Source organism: Mercenaria mercenaria, unplaced genomic scaffold (genome assembly GCF_021730395.1).
Source record: "Mercenaria mercenaria strain notata unplaced genomic scaffold, MADL_Memer_1 contig_3550, whole genome shotgun sequence".
Lineage (NCBI taxonomy): Eukaryota > Metazoa > Mollusca > Bivalvia > Venerida > Veneridae > Mercenaria > Mercenaria mercenaria.
Genome location: NW_026461700.1, coordinates 1 through 24,272, shown reverse-complemented (window position 1 = coordinate 24,272; position 24,272 = coordinate 1). Strand labels below are relative to the sequence as shown.

Here is a 24,272-nt window from a genome sequence, read left to right as displayed (position 1 = left end):
GACCTTGACCTTGAGCTGGCATGGTTGACTCATAATTTCTGCACATCGTTCTGATGAGGTAATCATTTGACTCAAGTTTTATAAAATTCCTTCAAGGTGTTTAGGAGATATAGAGCGGACACGAAATGGAAGGCTCAAACCTTTGACCCTAAGTTGTCACCTTGAACTTGAGCCGGCATGACTGACTCATGGGTTCTGCACATCGCCTTGATGAGGTGATCATTTGACCCAAGTTTTATAAAATTCCTTCAAGGGGTTTAAGAGATATAGAGCGGACACAAAATGGAAGGCTCAAACCTTTGACCCTGAGTTGTGACCTTGACCTTGAGCTGGCATGGCTGACTCATGGGTTCTGCACATTGTCTTGATGAGGTGATCATTTGACCCAAGTTTTATAAAATTCCTTCAAGGGGTTTAGGAGATATAGAGCGGACACAAAATGGCAGGCTCAAACCGTTGACCTTGAGTTGTGACCTTGACCTTGAACCGACAAGGCTGACTCATGGGTTCTGCATATCGTCTTGATGAGGTGATCATTTGACCCAAGTTTGATGAAAATCCTTCAAGGTGTTTAGGAGATATGGAGCGGACACGAAAGTGTTACGGACGGAAGGACGGACGGACGGACAGACGGAAGGACGGACGCAGACCATTTCTATAATCCCTCCGCCACGGCGGGGGATTAATTAAAGAATATATTTCAAGGGAGCCATTTTTCTCTGAAAAAAGGGGTTCGGCGCTGTAAGTGAGATAGAGCAATATCCTACCGATAATTTTTAGTATTTCACCAGTTAGCATAGAATACCATGAATACTGTGAAATCATTAAAAATTTCGCGCAAATGTGAAAAAGGACTGTTTCGCGCGGGCTTTAATTCACGCATTTTCAATTTTAGAAATGAAGAAATAAAATAAAAAAATATAATAGCGTGACCTTAAATTCGCGCATCGGTCCTAGCGCGAAATACTCAAAAATTCGCCCTACGCGAATAAAAATGATTTCACAGTAAACAAAAGTTACAGTAGGCTCCGGAAATGTATATACATGTATGATAATTATAAATTGTTCGCTGAAATTGGCAATGGAATATTTTCATTTATTTCTATTTCTAATTTATTATTGCAGGTGACTAAGACCGTGCTCCTCACGGCTGTTGGTGCGAAACCTCGTTTAGGATATAGAATTATATAATGAGGTATTCCGCTACCATTTCAATCAAGAAAAGTCGCCATAATTATTTCTTAAAACTATCCAAACAAACAAACAGACAAACTCACTTATTGCATCTGTAGAACAGATCAACCCCGTTCCTGTCACACTTCCTTCCTTGCTCTCTGTATCAGTAGGAAGCTGGTCAGCTAGATCTCCTTCGCTACTGGATAAAATGGATTCATTCTGAAATTGAAATAAAGATATGCCTTTGAGCAATAATTGTAAATGTTTTCATTTTAGAACTTTACTTATCTGTATTCGACTTAAGTAATGAAGAATGATATTCTTAAAAACGATGTGTAACGTGATATTATATTACTAATATAATCAGACTGCACTATCTCAAAAAATATATTCAGTTATCTGCTCGACTATTCAGTAAAGAATATCGAGGGCCTCTGTACTCGCCCTGGTGTTGGCGTCGTGACGTCATCGTTGCCACCGCCTTCACCTTGGCCTTAGGGATAATGTTTTATTGCAAGCTTATCAAATTTAAATTACTTTTTTAACTACGTATTGCCCCCTATTATCATTAAACTTCACATAAAGAGTGGAAAAGGGACAGACATCTGAAATTTTCAGGTCAGGTGTCTAAAAAGGGCAAGGTCACTGGGTGTAATAGCGCTGGTAAAATTTGTATGGCAATCTATCTTAATGTTATCTTCATACCTCCGAATCTTTTATTCACTAAAGTCATATAAGGTTTGATCCAATTAGGGGTATCACATCAGGTACTTCAAAGGCTCGTTCCATTGAGGTCAAATATTGTTACTGTATTTATTAAAATTTTAAGTCCCGCTTCTCAATTTCACTTATATATCATAACGTCTCCTAGTACCCACACTTCTAACACTCCTCTCCCCCACCCCCTTACTGATAACTTATAATAACATCCTGGTAAACATTTTTAAATAAACGAACGCGTTGTTGATTCGTCAGCGCCAGTTTGATGAACGATAACATCCTATTTCATGACTTAAGGAGGTAATATGCCTTGTCTCAAGGGTATATTCAAATAAGTTGAACGAAGCAATATATTATAATTCGTTAAATTTAATGCTATAGCTGCTAAAATCTCAAGTTCGTTTATCTCAGTCCCTTTAAGTACAATTTTTATCCGGTTTTTGAGTACTTGACCCTAAAATGGTATTTCATATTGAAAGATGGAAAATACGAATATTTAACACGTTTCAGCGTATTTCAGTTTCAATGTTATCGGTAGAAGTCTGCATAGTTGATATTTTTAAGTAGGGCCTACGCATTAGCTTTCTAATATGTGACCATGACTGAGAAAATGGGTCCAGATGAGGAATTTTGACATTTTCAGGTTTTTGCATATTTAGAAAGTATATGCATTCAGAAATAAATCCTGAAAATTTCAGATGAAAATCTTCAAAATTGTCAATTTTATGACATATTTCGTAACATAGATATTAAAAATAAAAACAGTACATTTCAGTTATCCTTTCTTTCTAGTTTATTTCTCACATACTGGTAATGGCTAACAATTCTGAAATAAATTTTTATCTTTTGTTACAATTGCATGATATAAGTAAGATCCCCTCTTAATACACAAAATGATAATCAGTTAAAATCTACAACAATTTCTATAAAAATATTTCTAAAATTGTGTTACCATGGCAACAAATATATTAAAATCCCTTTTCTATGATAAAACTTTAAAAAAAAACATGTTAGTTTGAAATAAGGATTTTAAAAAGTAAAATATTTTAAGGCATATGTATTTACAAAAATAAACTGAACATTTCCCATGAAAATATTAAAAATGTTTGGTTTTATGACAGTTTTTGTAACATGGGTAACAACCATAAGAATAAGATAGATTTGTCATTGTTTCTTCATAACTTGTCTTTTACATGCTGATAATAAATGACTACTTTGGGGAATAAAAGAACCTTCTACTACTATGAAATTTTATTTTTGTGATGCTTTCTTAAAACAGAAAAATACAGCTAATTTAATATGAAAGCATTATTCAAATTGCGTTACCATGGCAACATATGCAATAAATTGCTTTTTCTACAATAGTACTTAAAATAAAAGCTTAATTTAAAATAATGTTTCTTGTAAGTTGAATATAATGAAGTATATGTATTCGAAAGTAAAATTTGAAAATTATATGTGAAAAGATATAAAATGTTTGGTTTTATGACAGATCTCGTAGCATGGGTAATAACCACAAGAATAAACTATTTCAGTCGTTGTTTCTTCAGTTTGTGTTTTCACTTATTGGTAATCACTGGCTATTTTTAAATAAATGAATCTTCTTTTACAAAGAATATTTAGATATTCACTTAAAGTGCAAAGATCTAGCTGGCTAAAGTCCTTCACATTTTCTATAAAAACATTATTAAATTATGTTACCATGGCAACATATGCATTTGATTCTGTTTTCTACAATAGTACTTTAAAAAAGAGCTAAATTTGGAAAAGTGTTTCAGATAACTTGAATATTATAAAGTGGTATGTATTCAAAAATATTATCTCAAAATTTCATGTTAAAAAATTAAAATGTTTTGTTTTATGACAGTGTTTGTAACATGAGTAATAACTATAAGAATAAGACATTTCTGTCATTGTTTCTTCATAACTTGCCTTTTACCTGCTGGTAATAAATAACTATTTTGAAATAAATGAAACATATATTACTATTGGTTTTTTTATTGTTTATGCTTATTTAAAAGTAGAATACTAGAAAGTACAGCTAATTAAAAATTTTCCATATTTTCTAGGAAAATTGTGTTACCACGTCGACATATGTTTTAAATTCCCTTTTCCTACAATAATACTTAAAAGCAAGAGATTATTTTTAAAAAGTATTTCTAATAAGTTAAATATTTGGAAGTATAAGTATTCAGGAAAGAAATCTGAAAATTTCACATAAAAACTTTAAAACAGCCATGTTCTGTAATAAAAGTAGTTATGTAAGAATAAACATTTCAGTCATCCCTTTCCTCATAATCTGTTTTTTTCACTGGCTAGTTATAACTGACAATACAAAAAAGTGAACATTCTTTTACCATTACATTATATACTGTAGATCCCTTATTGAAATACAAATCCATAATTTCAATGAAATATAATTTGAATTATGTTACCATGGCAACATACATACTAAATTCCTTTTTCTAAAAATACTTTAATAATTAACACAACAGCTTAACTTTTGATGAAGGTTACACTGCTACAAACTCTGATGAAAAGTAAATATTTATTTCCAGCCAATACTTTAATGTAGGTAACTGAAACTACAACCTTTACTTGATGTTTAACCTTAACAGCTAAACACATCTATATGAACAGCAAAACAGGCTAAAGTGTTGTGTATTAAAACGTTTGAATTCAACAACAATTTCTATCTTTTACATTCACTTCCTTTTTTCAGTTCTCAGAAAAATCCTCGCCAATCATAATTTCAGTTGAAGTGGTTTGGGACAAACAGAATTCTTTGACTTTTCAGACAAATACTATTCTCTTATGAGTTCATACAGGTACCATTGTCAGGCTTGTGTCATTCCATGTCAATAATATTCGTTTGGCAATGGGATGTAGATTTTAGTTAGTTAACTGGACAGTCACTTTTAACACTAACAATCCAGGTGTTTCTGCAGACATGATAAAGTGGTAATACTTGGTTATCTTCTTCAAAAGTTTAAAATATTGTGATAAGATATTTCTCCACTGGTAGAATATGACAGGACTTAAATCATTGCTGACCAACTGTGCAGTGTTATGGCCTTTCTTTGATGACTGACACACTGTGTCAGCAATATCATGTATTATTAAAGGTCTCAGCATTCACCCTCCTCCACAGATTCTTCTAAATTCAAAAGTGCAAGTCAGATTCAAACTTTACATGGTCTGTGATCATTGTTGAATATTCAATCAATCTGTGATATCCTGTAACAAATAAATATTATTTTAAATAATTAACGTAGGAGTCTCTTTATTTAATAAAAGCAGAGTTATCACTATTTGATAATAGATGATTCTTTAATTTCTTACAACCAATGCTCTAAAATATTGATAAACAGACTGACAACAGGTTTGTAGATTTTTATTACTGCAAATAGGATGTTCTAAAAAAACATTTTTTGCATTTATTGGGTTAACCCTTAATCTGCTAAATTTGTAAAATTGACTACTCCATCTTTAAATAGAGACAGTACCATTTATAGCTTATAGGGGGTTCTCATAGAAAATTTGCAAAGTATCAAACACTGCAGATCATAATCAGACTGCACAGATGTGCATGTTGATCTTGATCTGCACTGGTTGCAAAGACAGACATTGCTGCCTCATGCAGCCTAAGGGTTAAAAGTATACACTGTTTTAACAGCTATCAAAAATGGTTGTTACCTAGTAAAAGTCTCCACAGACTGTACCACAGCAAGATGTTATTTCTATTCTAGCTAGCAACATTGTCAAAATGGAATACCAATACAGGTAGTGAGGTACCATGCTCACAAGTTGTCTGCCCCTTAACCAACTGAGTTGCTTCATAAACAAGAGGAAACACTTGCATTCCTGAAAAAAGATTTAAAAGTCTTTGGTAAAAGTATCTGTTATCTTCATGTATCTCAGGAACCTTTACAGTCTTCATTCTAATCTATATTCTTGGTGCAATAAAACTGGTAAAAAAATTCAATCACATCACAATTTCTAAGTCAAGAATGGGTTCATTAAATTTGAAAATAATTACATTACAATTAAACTAAATTACAATTAATTGATTTACTTTGAATACTTAATTAAAATTCCTATTATTTAGAACTATATTCTACAAGTTAAAGAGATATCAACTTATACACATGTACATGTTGTGTTAAGCATTCAAATCATCCATATACTTATTGAGTGCCACAGACTTTTCTCAGGCTAATAGCCAATGTAATGAAGACTTTACACCAACTGATCCTCCTCAAAACCAGATTGTTGAAATTAAATTTCAATAATGCCAGTTTTGTCAGTTTAAGCCATTTAATAGTCATAGTACATACATTAGTGTAGAAGTAGACTTATTTTGAATTGACTCCAACAAAACCTAGACAGAGGTATAAATAAATAATATATTGCATTAAAATTTTAATAAGAGCCATTAGCTGCATGTTACTTACCTGATTCCTCAAAGCACATCCAAAATATGTTACAATTTCTTGGGATCTTAAAGTAAACAGACCAATTTCCTGGCTGTTGTAGGGTATATGAACCAGCTGTATAGTGGAATGAATCGTCAAAGGAACAAGGAATATCATCTTAAAGAAGATACATTATATGTACTGTAAACATCACTAAAATCAAAAACTTCATGAATACTAAATTAATAATGTGATTGTGAAAGGTTTCATTAACTTACCACAAAATACTATAAAAGTTATTATACTATGAATCTATTTTTTACAGGATCATATTAAATTGTTTTACACACAGCAAGGCTCAAAAATTTCAAAATTAAAAAGATTTTCATTATATGGCATAAATTCCCACCATCCAAAAAAAAAATCATCCTGTACAAAACATTCTGAATCAACAATAATAGAAAAAGAGAGTAGTCACCAGACAGAAATAACATGACTTATGAGACCCACAGCAAAAACAGTTACCATTTTATAAATGGAAGTGTCTAGACATCCGGTAACCAGAAACCTAGCCGGTGTTCTAGCCAACCGGTAACAGGACGCCTAGCCTATCCAAATTTCTTTCCTATAGGGGTTTTCTAGGTGTCCGGTAATCAATTTTAAAATATTGTATACGCCTTGCAGGTGAATATTCAAACCTATGCCAAAAATGATACAATAAATTTATTTCTTTACAGTATTCATATATAAAAAGATCGCCGAACAGCTAGAAAAACATTCGCAGAGAGGCTAGTCGTATTGTTGCCAGACAGCTAGAATGCAGGGTAGGCGTCCGGTTACCGAACATCTGCATATTTCCTTTTAAAATACCTTGGCTACTACTTGAGAGGGGACTTTTCGAGAAATGATGTGACACAGGCAGGCATCTATAAGTCTGCATCAAATTTATTATTTATCATTGCTACATGTATATTGTATTTTCCATAAGGAAGTGTCTAGTCGTCCGGTATCCGGACGACTAGCCTACGTTCTAGTCGTCCGGATACCGGACGGCTAGCAAATCCTCAGGGGATTTTCTAGTCGTCTGGTAATTAATTTCTTAATGAATAAGTAATGATTTTATGAAGTTTTAAATGTTATTCACTTAAGATATCAATACTTACCTGATTTTAGTTGATATAACGAATGAGATCCTGTTTGTATACAAATCCGTTGATATTCTATTTTACGAAATGATAAAACATTGAATGATTGATCAGCGAACGTCCATATTATTTGTAAAAAGTGATGTTTTTCTAACTGCCTAAACTTTAATTCTTAAGACACAAATATGAAGAATGGAAAGCTTATAAATCAAGCAATTAATTAAATAATTACTTTTGATTATTATTATATCGAACTAAAATGGATTAAATATGAATGCTTAATTACTGTTGTTCTATAAAAAAAAATAACATCACACTGCCGCTATTGAAATTAAATGTCATTTAAAACAGTTAATCATTAAAAAAATTTGAATATTAAAATATGAAAATTTAAAGTATTTCAAAACTGTTTTAATTTTGAAAAAAAAAAAAAAAAAAAAACGTTGAAAAAATTGGTAAAATTTAAACATTCCATCCTATTAAAGCTATCAGATGAACAGATTTTAATGTGTGACGTCACGGCGATCTCGCCATAATCGATTTCGGCAAACTTTCGATTTATCGGCTGAATAATGCATTTATTTATTGTAAATCTTTACTATGTATTCACCTAAAATTTTGTTTGCAGATCAGTATCGATATCATAAGTAAATAACATTAAAACTAAATAAAATCATAACTTATTCATTAGGAAATCTATTACCGGACGGCTAGAAAATCCCCTGAGTTTGTAACCGGACGACTAGAACGCAGGCTAGTTACCGGACGACTAGACACTTCCTTTCCATAATAATGCTTACTTTGGACAATGAACTAATTTGATGAATCCTGGTCACCTCGAGTGAGAAGCTGCCTGCCTTCAATAATCTTTGTGATAACCCAACTGGCCATTTTATATCAAATACACAGGCATAGTGAAATCATCTGTGTTTAGTGGCCACAAGATAAATTTAATAAATTTCTCTCGGTATGTTTTGGATTCACTTCCGGGTAAAAACGACATATTTCATTGAAAGTTTCAAATATATTAGAGAACTTCATTAACAACTGTTTTTAAACGGTACTTACCAAATCAGTAAACAGTATTACAAGTCTCAGATCCCTTCATCGTTGAACAAAAGGTAGTTAAAAAAAAGTAAACTTCACACACTTCCTTGTTTTACTCACAGGTGCCCGTCCAGTCTTGGTGCCCATATGGGCGCCGCCCACTCAAAAAAGAAAAAATTAAAAACACTGTTTTAAGCCTAAAACGAAAAAAAAAATTGAAATTTTTCCCCCTATATATACTCTTATATGGAAAAGGTGCTTGTGTTGCCGTAACGCTCTGGAGGTTTACTAGGACACGCTGTGGAACAACCAAAATGTCCAGTTCAGTACCAATGCAAGCTACCCTGCTGTGCCATTTACACATCGGACATTTAGAAAACAGTAAACAATCCTATTCTACCTAGTATACAACCTTAAATAACTTACATTTAAATTCTAAGACGCCAACAACGGAATAGGTTTTCTACTTTCGTTTTGAAACAAAATGGCCGATCGTCGCTGTTATTTTGCAAGTGTCTAGACAATTTGGCTTGTTTGAATTTAAATGTAAGTTATTTAAGGCTGTTTACTAGGCAGAACAAGATTGTTTTCTATTTTATAAATGCATGATGTGTAAAATGCAGCAAGGTAGCCTCAGCTGTTACTGAACTGGAAATTTTGGTTGTTCCACAGCGTGTCCTAGTAAACCTCCGTAGCGTTACGGCAACACAAGCACCTTTTCCATATAAGAGTATAGATCTATATAGGGAAAAAATCAATCTTTTTTTCGTTTTAGGCTTAAAACAGTGTTTTTAATTATTTTTTTTTTTTGAGGGGGCGGCACCCATATGGGCACCAAGACTGGACGGGCACCTGTGGTTTTACTGTTAAAATCCGAAACCGGAAACACAGCGAAGGGGAAACAACTGATTTTCAACGAAATATTTTGCCTCAGGCGTAGTACCACTATTTTTTTACAGGTCTGATGTCTAAATAGTCTTTCTGTAGTAGGCTGTCATCAATCATGTAACAAGCAGTTGTACTTTAACGGTCAAACTTTTGCTAATTAAAACATGTGTAAAAAAGCTGCGCGCGTAAACTTTCGCAACCTTAAACGTCGTTTCTCGATAGGAAGTGTCTAGGGGTACGGATCCGTACCTCTAGAATCTGATCCTAGAGGTACGGATCCGTACCTCTAGACAAGCCTTTTAGGAGTTTTCTAGGGGTACGGACCTCCGATTTTCCAGAGATTAAGGGTCATTTACATTTCAAATTTTGTTGAAAATGAAATAACAAATAAGACTTCACCAGAATTCACCTTAAACTTGGACCTAAATGGTTTACAGAAAACACCGTTCACCCGATTTGTTACATTTTCTTTTGAAACGTAAATAACCGAGAAACACCAAATAAATCATGAGGATTCGAACTGGCAGAAAAAAATATAAAGATTAAACAAAATAATGTTAAATAGGTTGGGAAAAACTATTTTTAACGATAATTAACCCTTTATAGGGTATTTATATTTTCCACACATTTGTTAGCCGTTACGGGATACAAGGGACGTTTTCACAAACAGTTTTCTTTACAATGTCGGTTAATCGATTATTAAACCATCAGTTCCGTGCCGATAATCATTATATCTAGAAGTCAAATAACAAAATAAATAGGTGCACATTATTATGCTTAATTTATCTTTTTTCTGCTGAATTTCAAATAGAATTCATTTAAGGGTTACATGCACTCATTTATCTGTTATCAACAGTTTATTTTACAATAAACTAATCGGCACGGAACAGTGTATTCATTTGGAGTTCCTCGGTTATTTAGGTTTTTAAAGAGAAGGTAAACAATTGGGTGAACGCTGGTATCTGTAAACCATTTAGATCCAAGTTTTAAGTGAACACTGGTTAAGTCTTATTTTTTATTTCATTTTCAACAAAATTTAAGATATATATATATAACTCTAAATCTTTAGAAAAAGGAGGTCCGTACCCCTAGAAAACCCCTTACAGGATTGTCTAGAGGTACGGATCCGTACCTCTAGAATCAGATTCTAGAGGTACGGATCCGTACCACTAGACACTTCCTTCTCGATATTACGTCATGCCGCATCTGGACCGGTTTTCAAAGACGACGTCACATATAAGCATAAATGTATATGTTGCGGGGCTCATATTCCATTGTTACGCATTTTTTTCTCACTTTTAAACAATTATGTTAACTGTGATTACGGGATTTTCGACGGCTTCAGTGCCTTTCTTTTTAAAACCAAAATGAAATATTAGCGTAATATTATTAGCACAATCCCAAACAATTTACATGGTACCTTATTTGTCTTTACTCTTTGTGTAAAGTAACAATGACAACAAAGAAGTTTAAAATATCATATATACGATGGCACAGAGGTGACATCCGCAACACTTTATTTATATTGTGGCCACGACGTAGTAAAGTGTGGCCATAACTTAAAATATTATGGCCACAATTTACTAAGTTGTGGCCACAATCTTAGTATATTGTGGCCACGAGTTATTATATTGTGACCACAACTTAGTACTTTGTGGTCACAACTTAGTAAATTGTGGCCACAAGTTAGTAAATTGTGAACATGAGTTTTTATATTGTGGCAACAACTTAGTAAATTGTGGCCACAATTTACTAAGTTGTGGCTACAATATAATACCTCGTGGCCATGACTTAGATTAGCCAATCAAAACGACCGTTTTATCTTTGCTGCTGTATATAGAAAGGGTAGGGACAGAGTGCGGAATGAACGCGCACATAATCGTCTACATCCCTGCAAAGGGTTAGACAGGAATGGAAGATAGATAGACGAACGGACGGACGGACAGACAGATAGATACCGTCCGTCCGTCCGTCCGTCCATCTATCCATCCATCCAAAGGATAGGGACAGAGTGCGAAACGGACGCGCACAATAGTGTCTACGTCTCTGCAAAGGGTTAGACAGGAATGGATAATGAATGGATAGATGGACGGACGGACGGAAGGATAGATGGGTTGTATCTATCTGCCTGTCTGTCTGTCCGTCCGTCTATCTATCTATCTATCTATCTATCTATCTTCCATTTCTGTCTAACCCTTTGCAGGGACGTAGACACTTCTGTGCATCTTCATTTCGCACTCTGTCCCTACCCTTTCTTTACAGCTACAAAGATAAATCTGCCGTTTTGATTGGCTAATCTAAGTCGTGGCTGCGAGTTATTACATTGTTGCCATAACTTTGTAAATTGTGGCCATGATGTTTTATAGTGTGGCCAAAAGTAAAAAGATATTAAGTAAAGGCATGCAGCCGATAGCTATTCGTAGTAAATAACTACGCCATTGGTATATATTCAAAGTATGTTGAAATATATTTTACTAAAAATGAGTACATGTACGTTTGTGATCAAGTCCATGGCTGCCTCAAAGGTGGTGATATAATAGGCAAAATATTCCGGTCTGTAACGATAATGACGTCAGAGGTGGTAAATCATTCCTTATCGAACTACATTGTACAGCGAGCGTCTAAATACGAAATAGTTGTGAGACAGTCTACTCCTGATTAAATTCTGCGCGGTTACACAGAGAAGGTGATTTTGATAAATCAAAGCGAAAGACTCACGAAAAATATTTCGGCAAATAATGGCTGTTTAGAAAAGGATCAGATAACACAAGAATGCTCACCTGTGTACAAGGCTTCAAGTGTGTTTGTATAATGTAATGGTACAAGTACCGAGTTAGGTTTCTTCAAAATCGGATCATCGGTTTAGGAGGAGATGTCGTTCGAAGATTTTTCCATTTTTAGCTCTGTCGGCCCTTATGTGCAACCAGAACAATGTTTGTAGAGGACCATCCAAGGAACATCCATGCCAAGTTTCTTCAAAATCCATTCGGTGGTTTTGGAGGAGATCTCATTCGAACACAATTGTTGACGACGGACGGTCTCACGCACGATGGACGACGGACAAAGCGTGATCACAATTGCTCAGCAAGAGCACTTTGTGCTCAGGTGAGCAAAAAAGCAAAAATAACGTACTTTCAAGATAATAGCTTTTTAATTTTTTGTGTTAACTTGCGCATAACGTCATGAAGTCAATGCCGTCAGTTTAAGGTTACCATGTTTTGAAGCATTTGTGCGGTGATTTATTTATTTCAGCATTACTTAAGAATCATTTACCGGTATAACAAAACAGTATTTTAACACTATTTATACATGATGGGCAGTTAAACGTTGAGCGATATAATTTCACGAGGGTGTAGCTCGAGTAAATTATTTCGTATGATGTTTAACCGTCGGAGTGTATAAATAGTGTTAAGGACGGCTTTGTTATAAATTATTAAGATTTTAATACGTATTATATTGTAAATATTAGAAAAGAATGAACTTTACTTTGCGGATTTATGGCGGCATTTGGTATGTCGTCATGTTCCTTTGTTTATACACCCCTGGACCAGAAATGGTAAAATCTTTCTAATTATGTAGAATTGGATACTTACAATATTCTGAAAGAGTCCCCCCCCCCCCCCCCCCACACCCCCCACCCCTTTGAAAAAGAAATAAATGTAAACAATTGTCAAAAACGATGTTTATCCTAGTTATGAAAAGTTAAAAATGGTGAGTTTTTACAGGCGTTGAACTGTCCAGAAATGTGGTCCCTTTATGCAGTCCCTTTCCGAATTTCAAAACCGACAATGGTTTTGTAGGATAATATAAATGCTTTATAAGCTATTTCATTTTCATGATAAATAAACTCTTTCTTTCTTTATTTGGTGACGTTTGAACTTTTTTCTCCAAAACATGGACGTAACTCTTAAGTAAAACATGCTATCAAATTTGTAAACGCTGTTTTTCGATGCGTACACGTCGACATGGTGTCAACATAATATTGTTGTGATGGTTTAAGCATTACCTATTCATATTAGAATATACCATTAAGCATCGGTCGGAGACATGTTAATATGTTGTGTGTGTGTGTTTTTTTTTTTTTTTTTTTTTTAAAAAAGAATAAATATTCAAACACATTTGGGTTGTCATTAGAACTTGTCGTAAATCCTCACGCTTTTTCAGTTTTGGCATGCGCACATAAAAATGTACCTCCTTGCGTTCAACAAACATTGGATTGATACTTACAAACAGTCATAACAATATATTTACCTTCTGCAGCAAATCTGCAACATTTATTGATTGAATTTGTAAGATTGACTTCACTAGCTCCATGCAGGATTGAGTAGTTTCGTCAGTAATCTCATAGTTGGAGCTATGGTGTACCAAATTGGCAAGATCCCTGGCCTGAAAAGTCAGAAGTATGCAAAGATAAGATCACCTATATCAACTTGTTACACGTGTTGTCTATCGTCGTAAGTAATGGAGTTATCAACGTAGTAGGTGTTTTGCTTTGAACCCCTGTACGAAGGACTCCAAGACCAATTAGAATTATTAAACATGTACAAACATTTACAGCTGTAAAATACCTATATATGTGTTACACATACTCTTGTGATTATTTCAAATTTATTCCTGTAAATTATATATATCTAAATTGATTAAACAGATGTATATTTCATTTTACAGCTGTAAAACGTCTGAAAACAGTTCAAATTTTGCAAATTAGATACAGCTTTTACAGGCGTAAAAATGGAAAAGTAACAGTTGTAAAACGGCTAAAATTTACAGCTGTAGACATGTGGTAATTGATAACAAGAGGGCCATGATGGCTCTATATATCTCACCTAAGTTTAGTTGCTTGCTTGAACAAATTTCTTTGCTAAAGCTTCGAAAACAAAAACCTAGGTGAGCATGTCATGGTAACGATTATTCAAGATATCAACTGAAATCTGTTAAAATATTATTCAGGTGGTCAAAATCTCTTTGCTGTAGCTTCAAAAACAAGAAAGTAAGTCAGTAGGTCAGGATTAAAACTATTAAAGATGATTATTAATACCTTTTGCAAAAGTACCAAAAGTTATATACATGGTCCTCATTTCTATGCTGTAGGTTCAAAAACAAGAAAAAAGGTCAGTAGGCCATGATAAAGACTATCTAAGATTAGTATTGAAATATGTATCAAACATTATACAGGTGGTCAAAATCTCTTTGCTGTATCTTCAAAATACAAGAAGGTAGGTCAGTAGGTCAGGGCTAAGAACATTAAAGATGAGTATTGAAATCTTTATCAAAAGTCATACACGTGGTCCAAATTTCTATGCTGTACATTCAAAACAAGAAAATAGGTCAGTAGGTCATGATTAAGATTATTTAAGATGAGTATTGAAGTCTGTATCAAACAGGTGGTCCATTTCTCTGTGCTGTTGCTTCAAAAACAAGAAAGTAGGTCAGTAGGTCAGAGCTTAGAACATTAAAGAAGAGTATTGAAATCTTATTCAAAACCTATACACGTGACCTAAATTTCTATGCTGTATATTCAAAAACAAGAAAATAGGTCAGTAGGTCATGATTAAGACTACCGGATAGCGGGTCAATTCTGCGGGTTTTCATTTCTGCAAAATTTGCGGGTTGAGGCTGTCACGCAGAAATGAATTCCGCACATTTAAACTATCAGCAGAAATTTTTGACGCAGAAATAAAGTTTGATCTTTATCTCATGAGTTTTTCGTCTGCTGTACAGTTGTTCGCACCGTATCGATTGTAGTTGATTGCTTTTGTTATTTTATCCATATTTGTCCATGAAAGAATGGTTACCGCTTAGGGCGTGTAATCATTACTAGTGTATACATGTAAATCACAAAACACACAAGTTTATAAAAAGTTTGGAAAACACTTTATGAGTTTGGAAATATTAAATGAGCATCTAGCGATACTTCAAAAACAAACAAAAATCAGCTGCACCAATTTCACTGCCTTAGATTCCGACCTAGATAATGATACCAAGACATAACTTACGAAAACGATGTGTATTTGAGTCGTTAATTATGACGTAGTAAATGCGGTAGTAATTTCCCATGCGCAGAATTTACTTCCAATTTATGCAATCTGCAAAAATTAATTCCTGCTTTTCTCGAAGGTCGCAAAAATAAAAACCGCAGAAATAAACTAGGCCCATTTTTGGACAAAACTGCAGAATTTTTTGCCCGCAGAACTAACCCGCTATACGGTATTTAAGATGCGAACTAAAATCTGTATCAAACATTATACAGGTGGTCCTAATATCTTTGCTTTAGCTTCAAAAACAAGAAAATAGGTCAGTATGCTGCAGCTTAAAAAAAAAACCAAACAACAAACAGATCAGTAGGTCACGATTAAGACTATTCAAGAGGAGTATTGAAATCTGTACCAAACATTATACTTGTGGTCCTAATTCCTTTGTAACTGCTTCAAAAACAAAAGAAAACGTCTATCAAACTTGGCAGAGGATCACTAGATGATGCAACATACAAAATATCAAAGCCCTAGGCCATGTGATCATATACAAGAAGATTTTCAAATATTTTCCCTATATAATCTATAAGTACAAGTGACCCCCAGGGCGGGGCCATATCTGATCATAAGAAGTTAATATGAACAAACTTGGTAGAGGACTATTAGATGATTCTACAAACAAAATATCAAAGCCGTAGGACCTGTAGTTTTAAACAAGATGAAGTGTTTCCCTCTAAAAGTCTATATAAATCATGTGACCCCCAGGACGGGCTGTATTTAACCCTAGGGGAGGGATAATTTGAACAATCATGGTAGAGGATTACTAGATGATGCTGCATACAAACTATCAAAGCCCTAGATACTGTGGTTTTGGACAGTAAGACTTTCAAAGTTTTTCCCGAAATAAGTCTTTATAGATCATGTGACACCCAAGGGCGAGATCATATTCAACCCTAGGGGGATAATTTGAACAAACTTAGCAGAGGACCACTAAATATTGCTACTTACAAAATATCAAAGCCCAATGCCACGTGGTCTTTTACAAGAAGATTTTACAAAGATTTTCCCTATATAATCTATATAAATCATGTGACCCCAGGGCGGGGCCATATTTGATCCAAGGAAGATATTTTGAAAATCTTGGTTGAGGACTACTAGATGATGCTTCATATTAAACATAAAAGCCCTAAGACTTTTGGTTTTGGACAAGAATATTTTAAGTTTTTCATTTCGGTTGCTATGGCAACCAGAATTCTGTAAAGAACTCAATTCTTTGAATAATTTTTAAAGAAGACCCCTGTGAAGTTTCATTAAAATTGGACTGGTGGTTTAGGAGGATATATTGTTTAAAGGTAAGTGGGCGGACGGGGGGACGGATAGACAGACGGACGGACGGACGCAGGACGGTGAGCGATCACAATAGCTCATCCTTTCAAAGTATAAACTATACAAGACCTTGTTATAAAAATATCTGTGTTTTGTAATAGCTTCTTTCAGACTCCACAGCTTCAAATATATAAATACTTAATGTCTGTACTCATTACATGTCTTTCTGATACTGTTATATTCGATGTTTAAACAATTACACTTACTCAATTACAGTTAACTCTAATATTTTAGATGTGTCTTCCTGAGTTTTAGTTATACCCCACCAAAATACATTAATGATTGTTGACAATATTCATGTTTCCGTCCAACTTTATTTACAGCTGTAGTTTTGAGACAAGAGATATTTACAGCTGTAACTTTCAACTGTAAATCTTTTACAGCTGTTTTTGAAACCTGAATATTTTTTTTTCATGTGTTTTCTACATGCAGATCTTTTACAGTTGTAACTTTAAAATACAGGACTTTTATAGACGTTTTACAGCTGAAAAACAGATGCAACGTTCATTCCGGTAACAAATGAAACTAGAACTGTCACAGGAGTGGCGAATATACCCCACAATACGGCCTTGTCACAAAAGAATGGCAACCATAAGAAAACATGGCCACAAGAAGTTGCAATTTAAATCGAACTTGACCTGTATCTTATGATGTTACACGTATAATTCATCAAAATCTGTCAAGCCTTTCGTGAGTTATTGTCCGAAAACCATGAGTTTGACAAATTTTATTGGTGGTTTGTAGACAAAGTCGAACTTTATCTGTATTTTATGATGTCACACCTGTGTACAAAGAAAACAACAACAAAAAACATTTAAATCTGTCCAGAACTGTCACTGGAGTGTTTGATAACTCCAATGGTGGATGAATATTTCACAATAGCTTGAGTCTGCGTTAAAAAATATCAAATAATAAGAGAGGTACAGATAAAGTGTATCAAAACACTATACAAGTTTAATTCTATGAAAAAAGGTGACATAATTCAGGCAATATTGGTGAAAGAGTTATGCACCTCGTGTCATATATTGTGGCTGATGATGTAGAACGACTACTTCAATTTTGAAACACATGCATTTCGTAATAACTGAGATATAGTGAAAATGCATCAAAATTACCCATAAAGATTAAGTAAAAGGGGGCATAATTCATGAAAAACTGATGTCAGAGTTATGCACCTTGTGTCACATGATGTGTGTGATAAGGTGGAACATCTATCTTAAGTTTGAATCAAATCCATTTAGTAATAACTGAGATTTCGGGACGCGACGTGACGCGACGGGACGTGACGCGACAAAACTGACTCCTATATATCCGCACCCCCCCCCCTCCCCACCCCAATATGTTTTGTGGTATAATTAGTATTGTCAGGAGATATAAATTCCTCTACTCGTTCAATTCCTTAATACAGAAATTATTCAATAAATTTTATTCGATGTTAATACATTGTCAGAGTTTACTTAACATATTTACAGTCAGTAGTGAAAAAAATCCAAAGTATACAATAAGTTTGTATTGTGACAAATGCAGACGGAATAAATTTGAAAACATCTGGAAATCTATAACTGCTAATTGCTTTCATATATTCAACTATACTGTCGTGATAAAGAAACGCCTCATTGAAAGTTGGCGTTATTTTCGTTACATAGTTTAATGTTGTTGGGCAATGTTAGAAATGTACATGAACTCTGACCGACAAACACAGCAAAACGAAACGATTTTCTTTTGCAACACAAGTTTAAATTCATGGAACGGCTCATAATTTCCTCGTGCAGCCTGTGTGTGTCAACCATTTAGTTTTATTGCGCGAGTTTTGCACAGGCACATGTGCTAGTCGACATACGACAATGTTTTCATGGATTTACTGACAATTAATTAGTTTTTGATAATGCCAAGGCTAAATTTCTAGAAGAGGGCCATGCTCGATTGATGGCGAACGCATGAACAAGTCGCTGGACGGTTTAACTTCTCTCGTTCGAAAATACTGCGTCTCGTTGGACGTGTCAGAGACGCGGAAACGCTTGTCGATAGGCCTCGTTTGGGTAGACCGCTTGTTGTCAGTACGACAGGACTATATTTCATACGCCAACGCCTTTTGCGTGACAGATTTGTGACGGCTGAATCCACGTAACTTTTAGTGGTATGTAACCATTTGACGGGCCTATATGTTGACATACAGTGAGTAATCGGCTAAGAAAACGGGAAGTTATAAGCTACGTCACCGTCACCAACATCTAATATGGGCAGCGCTCCATCTGGAATTAGCCAGAATCCAATGGTATCTGCTACGTAACTGTTGCGAGTCCATGGGCGACATCTTGCTGCTGTGGTTGCCAGTATGGGTGCCATTACGTCCTACTGATTTTATTTCAGAAATTTACATACTGACATTACATTCAGGATTTCTACTTCGGTCTACTTTTTGACCCGCTCGCAAAAACGGAAACACGTGTTATTATCTCCCTTTGGTTATGTTCCCATAACGCAATGCGCACCTTGCAAGAGCATTAAATGTTGCCTCCATTATATCAGTTTCTTGTTTTCGTCGCTACAGTCAACATCGTAGCTAATTTACAGATTATTACAGCTCGCTCGCGGTATTTGTTGGTAGAAATGGAATCAGACAGTGAACAGCTAGAGGCCTGCTCCGTCGAGAATGACGAAATTTGTGCATAAAAACTTTTTGATTCGGACTCAGTTTTCGACCACGCACTCGCAGTCATCTGCCATATCAGTGCATTCACATGCGGGTACAGCCCCTAAAAAGCATTCGAAATCTAAATCAAAAGAAAGTTAACCTCCTAGATGAAAAACTGAACATGGTTTTGACCCAGTCGTATGTGAATTCTGCCACGTCAAAAAGTTGGCTACACGTGGTCGGTCGTTGTCTTTATCCGAAAATAGTGACTCTGAAGGTCAAGATTCGAGGGAAGACGTTTTGTCTTTACATTCTAACAGTAGAATTTCTGATGGTAAAACTTCTGGCTCTAATGATGAGAATTTAAGTAGTGAAACCAAGACATGCTTGTTTGACGTTTTCGGGGAAGATGCAAAAGTGAAGTCCAAGCCTAAGCAACAGGGTTTAAAACTAGATGACTCCCAGAAGGAAGTTCTTGAAGCAACTTACAGATGTAATTCTCCAAATCTTTTGACTGCTTTTTCAGAGGACACTCTTGACATGCTCCCAATTGACGAGTCTACAGTGACATTTTTGAAGGTCCCACCACTTGACCCATTTGAGGAGACATGGTAATAAAACTGCCTTTTCTAAACACAAAGTCAAAGGCCTTTTTACTCAACCCTGTAAATCTGTTGAGCGTATTGCCTATAAGGGTCAGGATACTGCTCGTCTTGGAATGGTGATTCAAATGTACATTCAGCAGAGTCTCGGGAATCTGTTAGAACTAGTACAGTCCGAGCAGTTCGACAAATCATCCGCAGGAAAACAAAGCAAGGATGTTTTTGCAATGTCAACAAAAGGGTTGGAACAGCTCGATAATACAGCTGCACTGCATCATATTATCAGGAGGTATCTCGCTATGTCAGACACTGCCTTGTATGACCTTAGTGATGCTAACGATTTTAGAAATTTGCCTTTGCGAGGTGATGGCGTCTTTGGTGGAGATCTCGATGGTTTGTTGAAAAGCAGAAAAGTGAACAAAAAGCAGCTAGAAGACTTGGTACCTATTATACAACGAAAAAGGAAATTTGATCTGAATATGTCAAGTTCGAGTTCGGTTGCTAAAAAGGGCAAGTATGGCCATGTAGGGAGACCTTCCTCTCCAAAACCAGCTTCATCGTAGCAGCCGGGGAATTTTTGTATCCCAAGAGTACCTCAGTCTAGTAGATACCAGAGCAGACAATTGTTCTATTTAAAAGGAACCACAAGAGACACTTTCCGTAGTAAACCTTCATCGTTGGGGAGAAGACATAGGAAAACTGGGAGACAGTGACTCGGTAAATATATTAGCAAAGTTTCCACAGAGAGAGATACCTGGGGCTTACACATTTCCTACCAGAATGGCAGAAATAACTCCAGTTAGATGGGTCTTAGATGTGATAAAAGAGGGTTACAAGCTAGAGTTTTTGCAAAAACAACACCCTTTTTGGGAATTAAAACACAAAAGTAGTACCAAAACCTCGTCGTATTTTCGAAACAGGAATTCAGTAACTTTTAGACAAAAATGCAATCGAACTTGTTACCTAGAACCACAAAGCAGGTTTTTACAGTACTCCGTTTCCAGTACCCATAAAGAATGGAAGTCTAAGACCAGTAATGAATCTAAAACCCCTTAACATGTATCTCAAGGAACAACATTTCAAAATGGATACTTTGAAAAAGGTTCCAAATCTAGAAGAAGTAGAGAATTGGAGCATAAATCTAGATTTTCCGATGCTTACATTCAGATTCCAATATTCAAAGCACATCGCAAATGTCTCCGGGATTGCTACCAGTCAAAAGTTTACCAGTTCAGTGCTCTATGCTTCGGTCCAACTTCAGCACAACAAGTATTCTGTGTTAGCAGCCCATCATCAGGAAACAAAACATTCGGTTAGCAGCGTACTTCGACGACTGGTTAACATTAAATCTAACGAGACACAATCTGCTAAAAGACCGTCAGATTTTACTCCATCTTCTATTTCGGCAAGGTTTCATAATAAACAAAAATAAATCGATTCTAGTACCAGTTCAACAGATAACTTACATAGGCAGTCTTTTTCAATTAAAAGAAGGGTTGGTATTGCCTACTCCAGACAGAATAAGTGGTAAAAAAGTAGCTGTGAAGATAATTTTACAAGGCCACAGCAAAGCTTGGGATTTTCTAGTCCTCTTAGGAAAAAAAAGCATCTTGCCTAGAATTAATACCCAATGCAAGGCTGTTCATGAGGCCAAATTAATTTCATATGCTTCAAAACTGGAGTCCCTCCAGAATGGAACTAACCGTCAAACTTCCTGTTTCTCCAGCTCTAGTAAAACATTTGAACTGGTGGTTACAGGAAGCAAACATTCGGAGGGATCGCTCTCTTCAACGAGTCTGTTACAGTACGATCATAACAATAGTTGCCTCTTCGTCGTGGGGTTGGGGTGGCCATATGAACACCCTTACTGTGTAAGGTGTGTGATGAAATTTACAGAAACTCCAACGTATCAGTTGTTTCGAGATAGAAGCAGTGTACTTAACAGTGATACATTTTCTGCCTCAACTGAAGGAAGGTCTGTTTTGATACGGTCAGACAACACAACAGTCATTCAGTATATCAACAAACAGGGCGGGACCAAGTCGGTTCAACTTTGTTGGCAGGCTTGGAAACTGTGGTGTCTGCAATATCAAATCGTATCTGTCTGAAAGCTGCATTTGTGGCTGGTGCACGCAATGTCTTGGCAAATACTTTGAGTCGTCATTGCCTGAAGGAAACCGAGTGGTCCCTAGACAAGACAGTGGTGAACAGTTTATTTCACCTTTGGGATCGCCCATTAATAGATCTGTCTGCGACAATCACAACAAACACACATCTCTGTTTTGTTCATGGGTTCCCCACCCGCAGTCCTTTGCAATGGATGCCCTGTCAATTGTATGGCAGAACATGTGTGCCTATCCATTTCCGCCAAAACAATTGATACTCAAAGTTTTGAGTCACATGCTGCAGTTCAGTTGCACTCTATTATTAATAGCACAAAACTGGCCGGCACAATTACCAGTACATGTGAATCTGTTATCTCAAGGAAAGGGTCGAATAGTTCATTCATCCCCCCACGCCTGGGTACTTAACTAGACTTCATGGCTCATATCCACAGATATCAAAAAGCAAAAGACTTTTCTACAGAGACAAGAGCTCTTTCTGCAGCCTCTTGGAGGTCAGCCAGGCAAAAAGATTACAAGTCTAAATTCAGATAGTTTAGTAGCTGGTGTGGTGAGAAACATCCGTATTCGGCGTCTTTGATTGAATGTGCAGATTTCTGGTCGTTTAAATTTCCCCAAAGTTGTTTATACAGAACTGTCTCGGGTTATACATGTAGGTCAATGTTCTCTTTAATATTACAGCATGTAGATGGGAATGCAGTTGGTCAACATCCAACAATTATACGTTTGCTAAGGGATGTTTTCAATTCTCGTCTACAACTTAAACGACTTCCTCCTGAATGGGATTGGCCTTTCGGTTTAGGTTGTTTGCGAAGATCACCATTTGAACCCATCAAAAATGCACTGACCCTTGACCCTGCCACACGGCATTTAAATACGGATATGATAAATATGATAGTAAGACGACCCTTCGGAAACATAAGATACAACCAATCAAACAAATAGCAGACTCGGTTTGACTGAGTCTGTTCAAAAAACATAATGAAATATGCAACACCCCTCACAACCCATAGCACCGGTTTGAGCTGCATTCTGTTACAGTAAAATTGAATCAAATCCATGATACCAATGAACCAGAACATATAACTGCTTTCAGAGGGCCGTCATTTTAACTTATACCTACAACTTGTAAAGTTCACAAAATTTCATTTCTTAAAACGTTTAAAAACAATGTTGACGTATTATAGAAGATACACTTAGAAACAGGAACAATGATTCTTACCTTCTTAAATATGTCATTTACACCATTAATTGTGATTTCCTGAAGTTCTGTTTCAAACTTGAGGTTGTTTATAATGATGCTAAGTAAGCCGCGACAATCTGTATCATCGGCAGTTCCTTTATCATGATATCCCTGTGTGTTAATGAAGCAAACAGCTACACTCCAAGGACAATCTTTCCATTTTCTCGGATCAGTATTTTTCCAAAGAGGGTCTCTGAATCGATGCTCCAATACAATTAAATCAAAAAACTTGCTGCAGAATCCGTCGTTTGGGCAAAGTTGTCGTCCTGCTTTCTTTGAGCAGAAACATTTTCTCTTTGATTGACTTGGGCATGCTTTCTTTTCATAGAGATGAAATGGAAGAAGTTTCTCAAGGGTGCAATGTTCGCAACTGTCTTTGATTTCTGGAAGCTTTTTCAGAAGACTCGCATGATGCTGTTTTACAATTTCTTCACAAAACACTATTAGGGAGTCTCTCAAGTGTTTAAGTGCCATTAAGCATCTAAACATGTTACTGCATTCATGATTCTTAAAATCGTCGTCCGACATCATACTTATGAAGTTTCTCAAATTACTTAAAGATTCGGTCTTATTTACTTTTCTCTTCAATTTCTTCCTGAAAATAGCAAAAAGAGCATGTTCACTATTCTGTTAATATCAGTCCTTGATAAGAAACAAAGTATACTGAGAGTACAAACATTTGCTACCATTCATCGCTTACATGTAATATTTACAGCTATCAAATTTTGAATCATATTTCTTATATATTTTTTTATTTCTAATCTACATAAAGAATCCATTTGTTTCGAATTAGCACATATAATTCTGGCAAGCAAGACTTCAAGCTGATAATTTGTAACATCCGTCTGCAGATCATCGTTGAATAATTAAGACTATTTCATCAAATATTTAAGTTTCCTAAATTTTCTGATCATCCGATC

At 35.5% G+C, this 24,272-nt stretch overlaps 1 protein-coding gene and 1 long non-coding RNA gene across 3 annotated transcripts in view; both read right to left on the bottom strand.

Annotated features, from left to right (window-relative positions):
- LOC128553169 (uncharacterized) overlaps positions 1 to 23,941 on the bottom strand; it is a 50,413-nt gene extending 26,472 nt beyond the window's left edge. The window contains exons 1-3 of the mRNA XM_053534291.1: positions 23,332 to 23,941; positions 13,643 to 13,777; positions 1,278 to 1,395 (exon numbers count right to left, since the gene is read on the bottom strand). Coding sequence (XP_053390266.1) covers positions 1,278 to 1,395; positions 13,643 to 13,777; positions 23,332 to 23,883 — 805 coding nt within the window. The 5' untranslated portion in view covers positions 23,884 to 23,941. The remainder of the gene's footprint in view (positions 1 to 1,277; positions 1,396 to 13,642; positions 13,778 to 23,331) is intronic.
- Positions 4,431 to 8,830, bottom strand: LOC128553170 (uncharacterized). Of its 2 annotated transcripts, XR_008369284.1 has the most exons (4): positions 8,525 to 8,830; positions 6,351 to 6,488; positions 5,593 to 5,760; positions 4,431 to 5,133 (listed from the first exon to the last, which is right to left on the bottom strand). It is a non-coding gene; the product is annotated as an uncharacterized LOC128553170 (long non-coding RNA). The 2 variants fall into 2 exon arrangements; XR_008369283.1 differs by having other exon boundaries at positions 6,351 to 8,704.
- Positions 23,942 to 24,272: the final 331 nt, after the last annotated feature.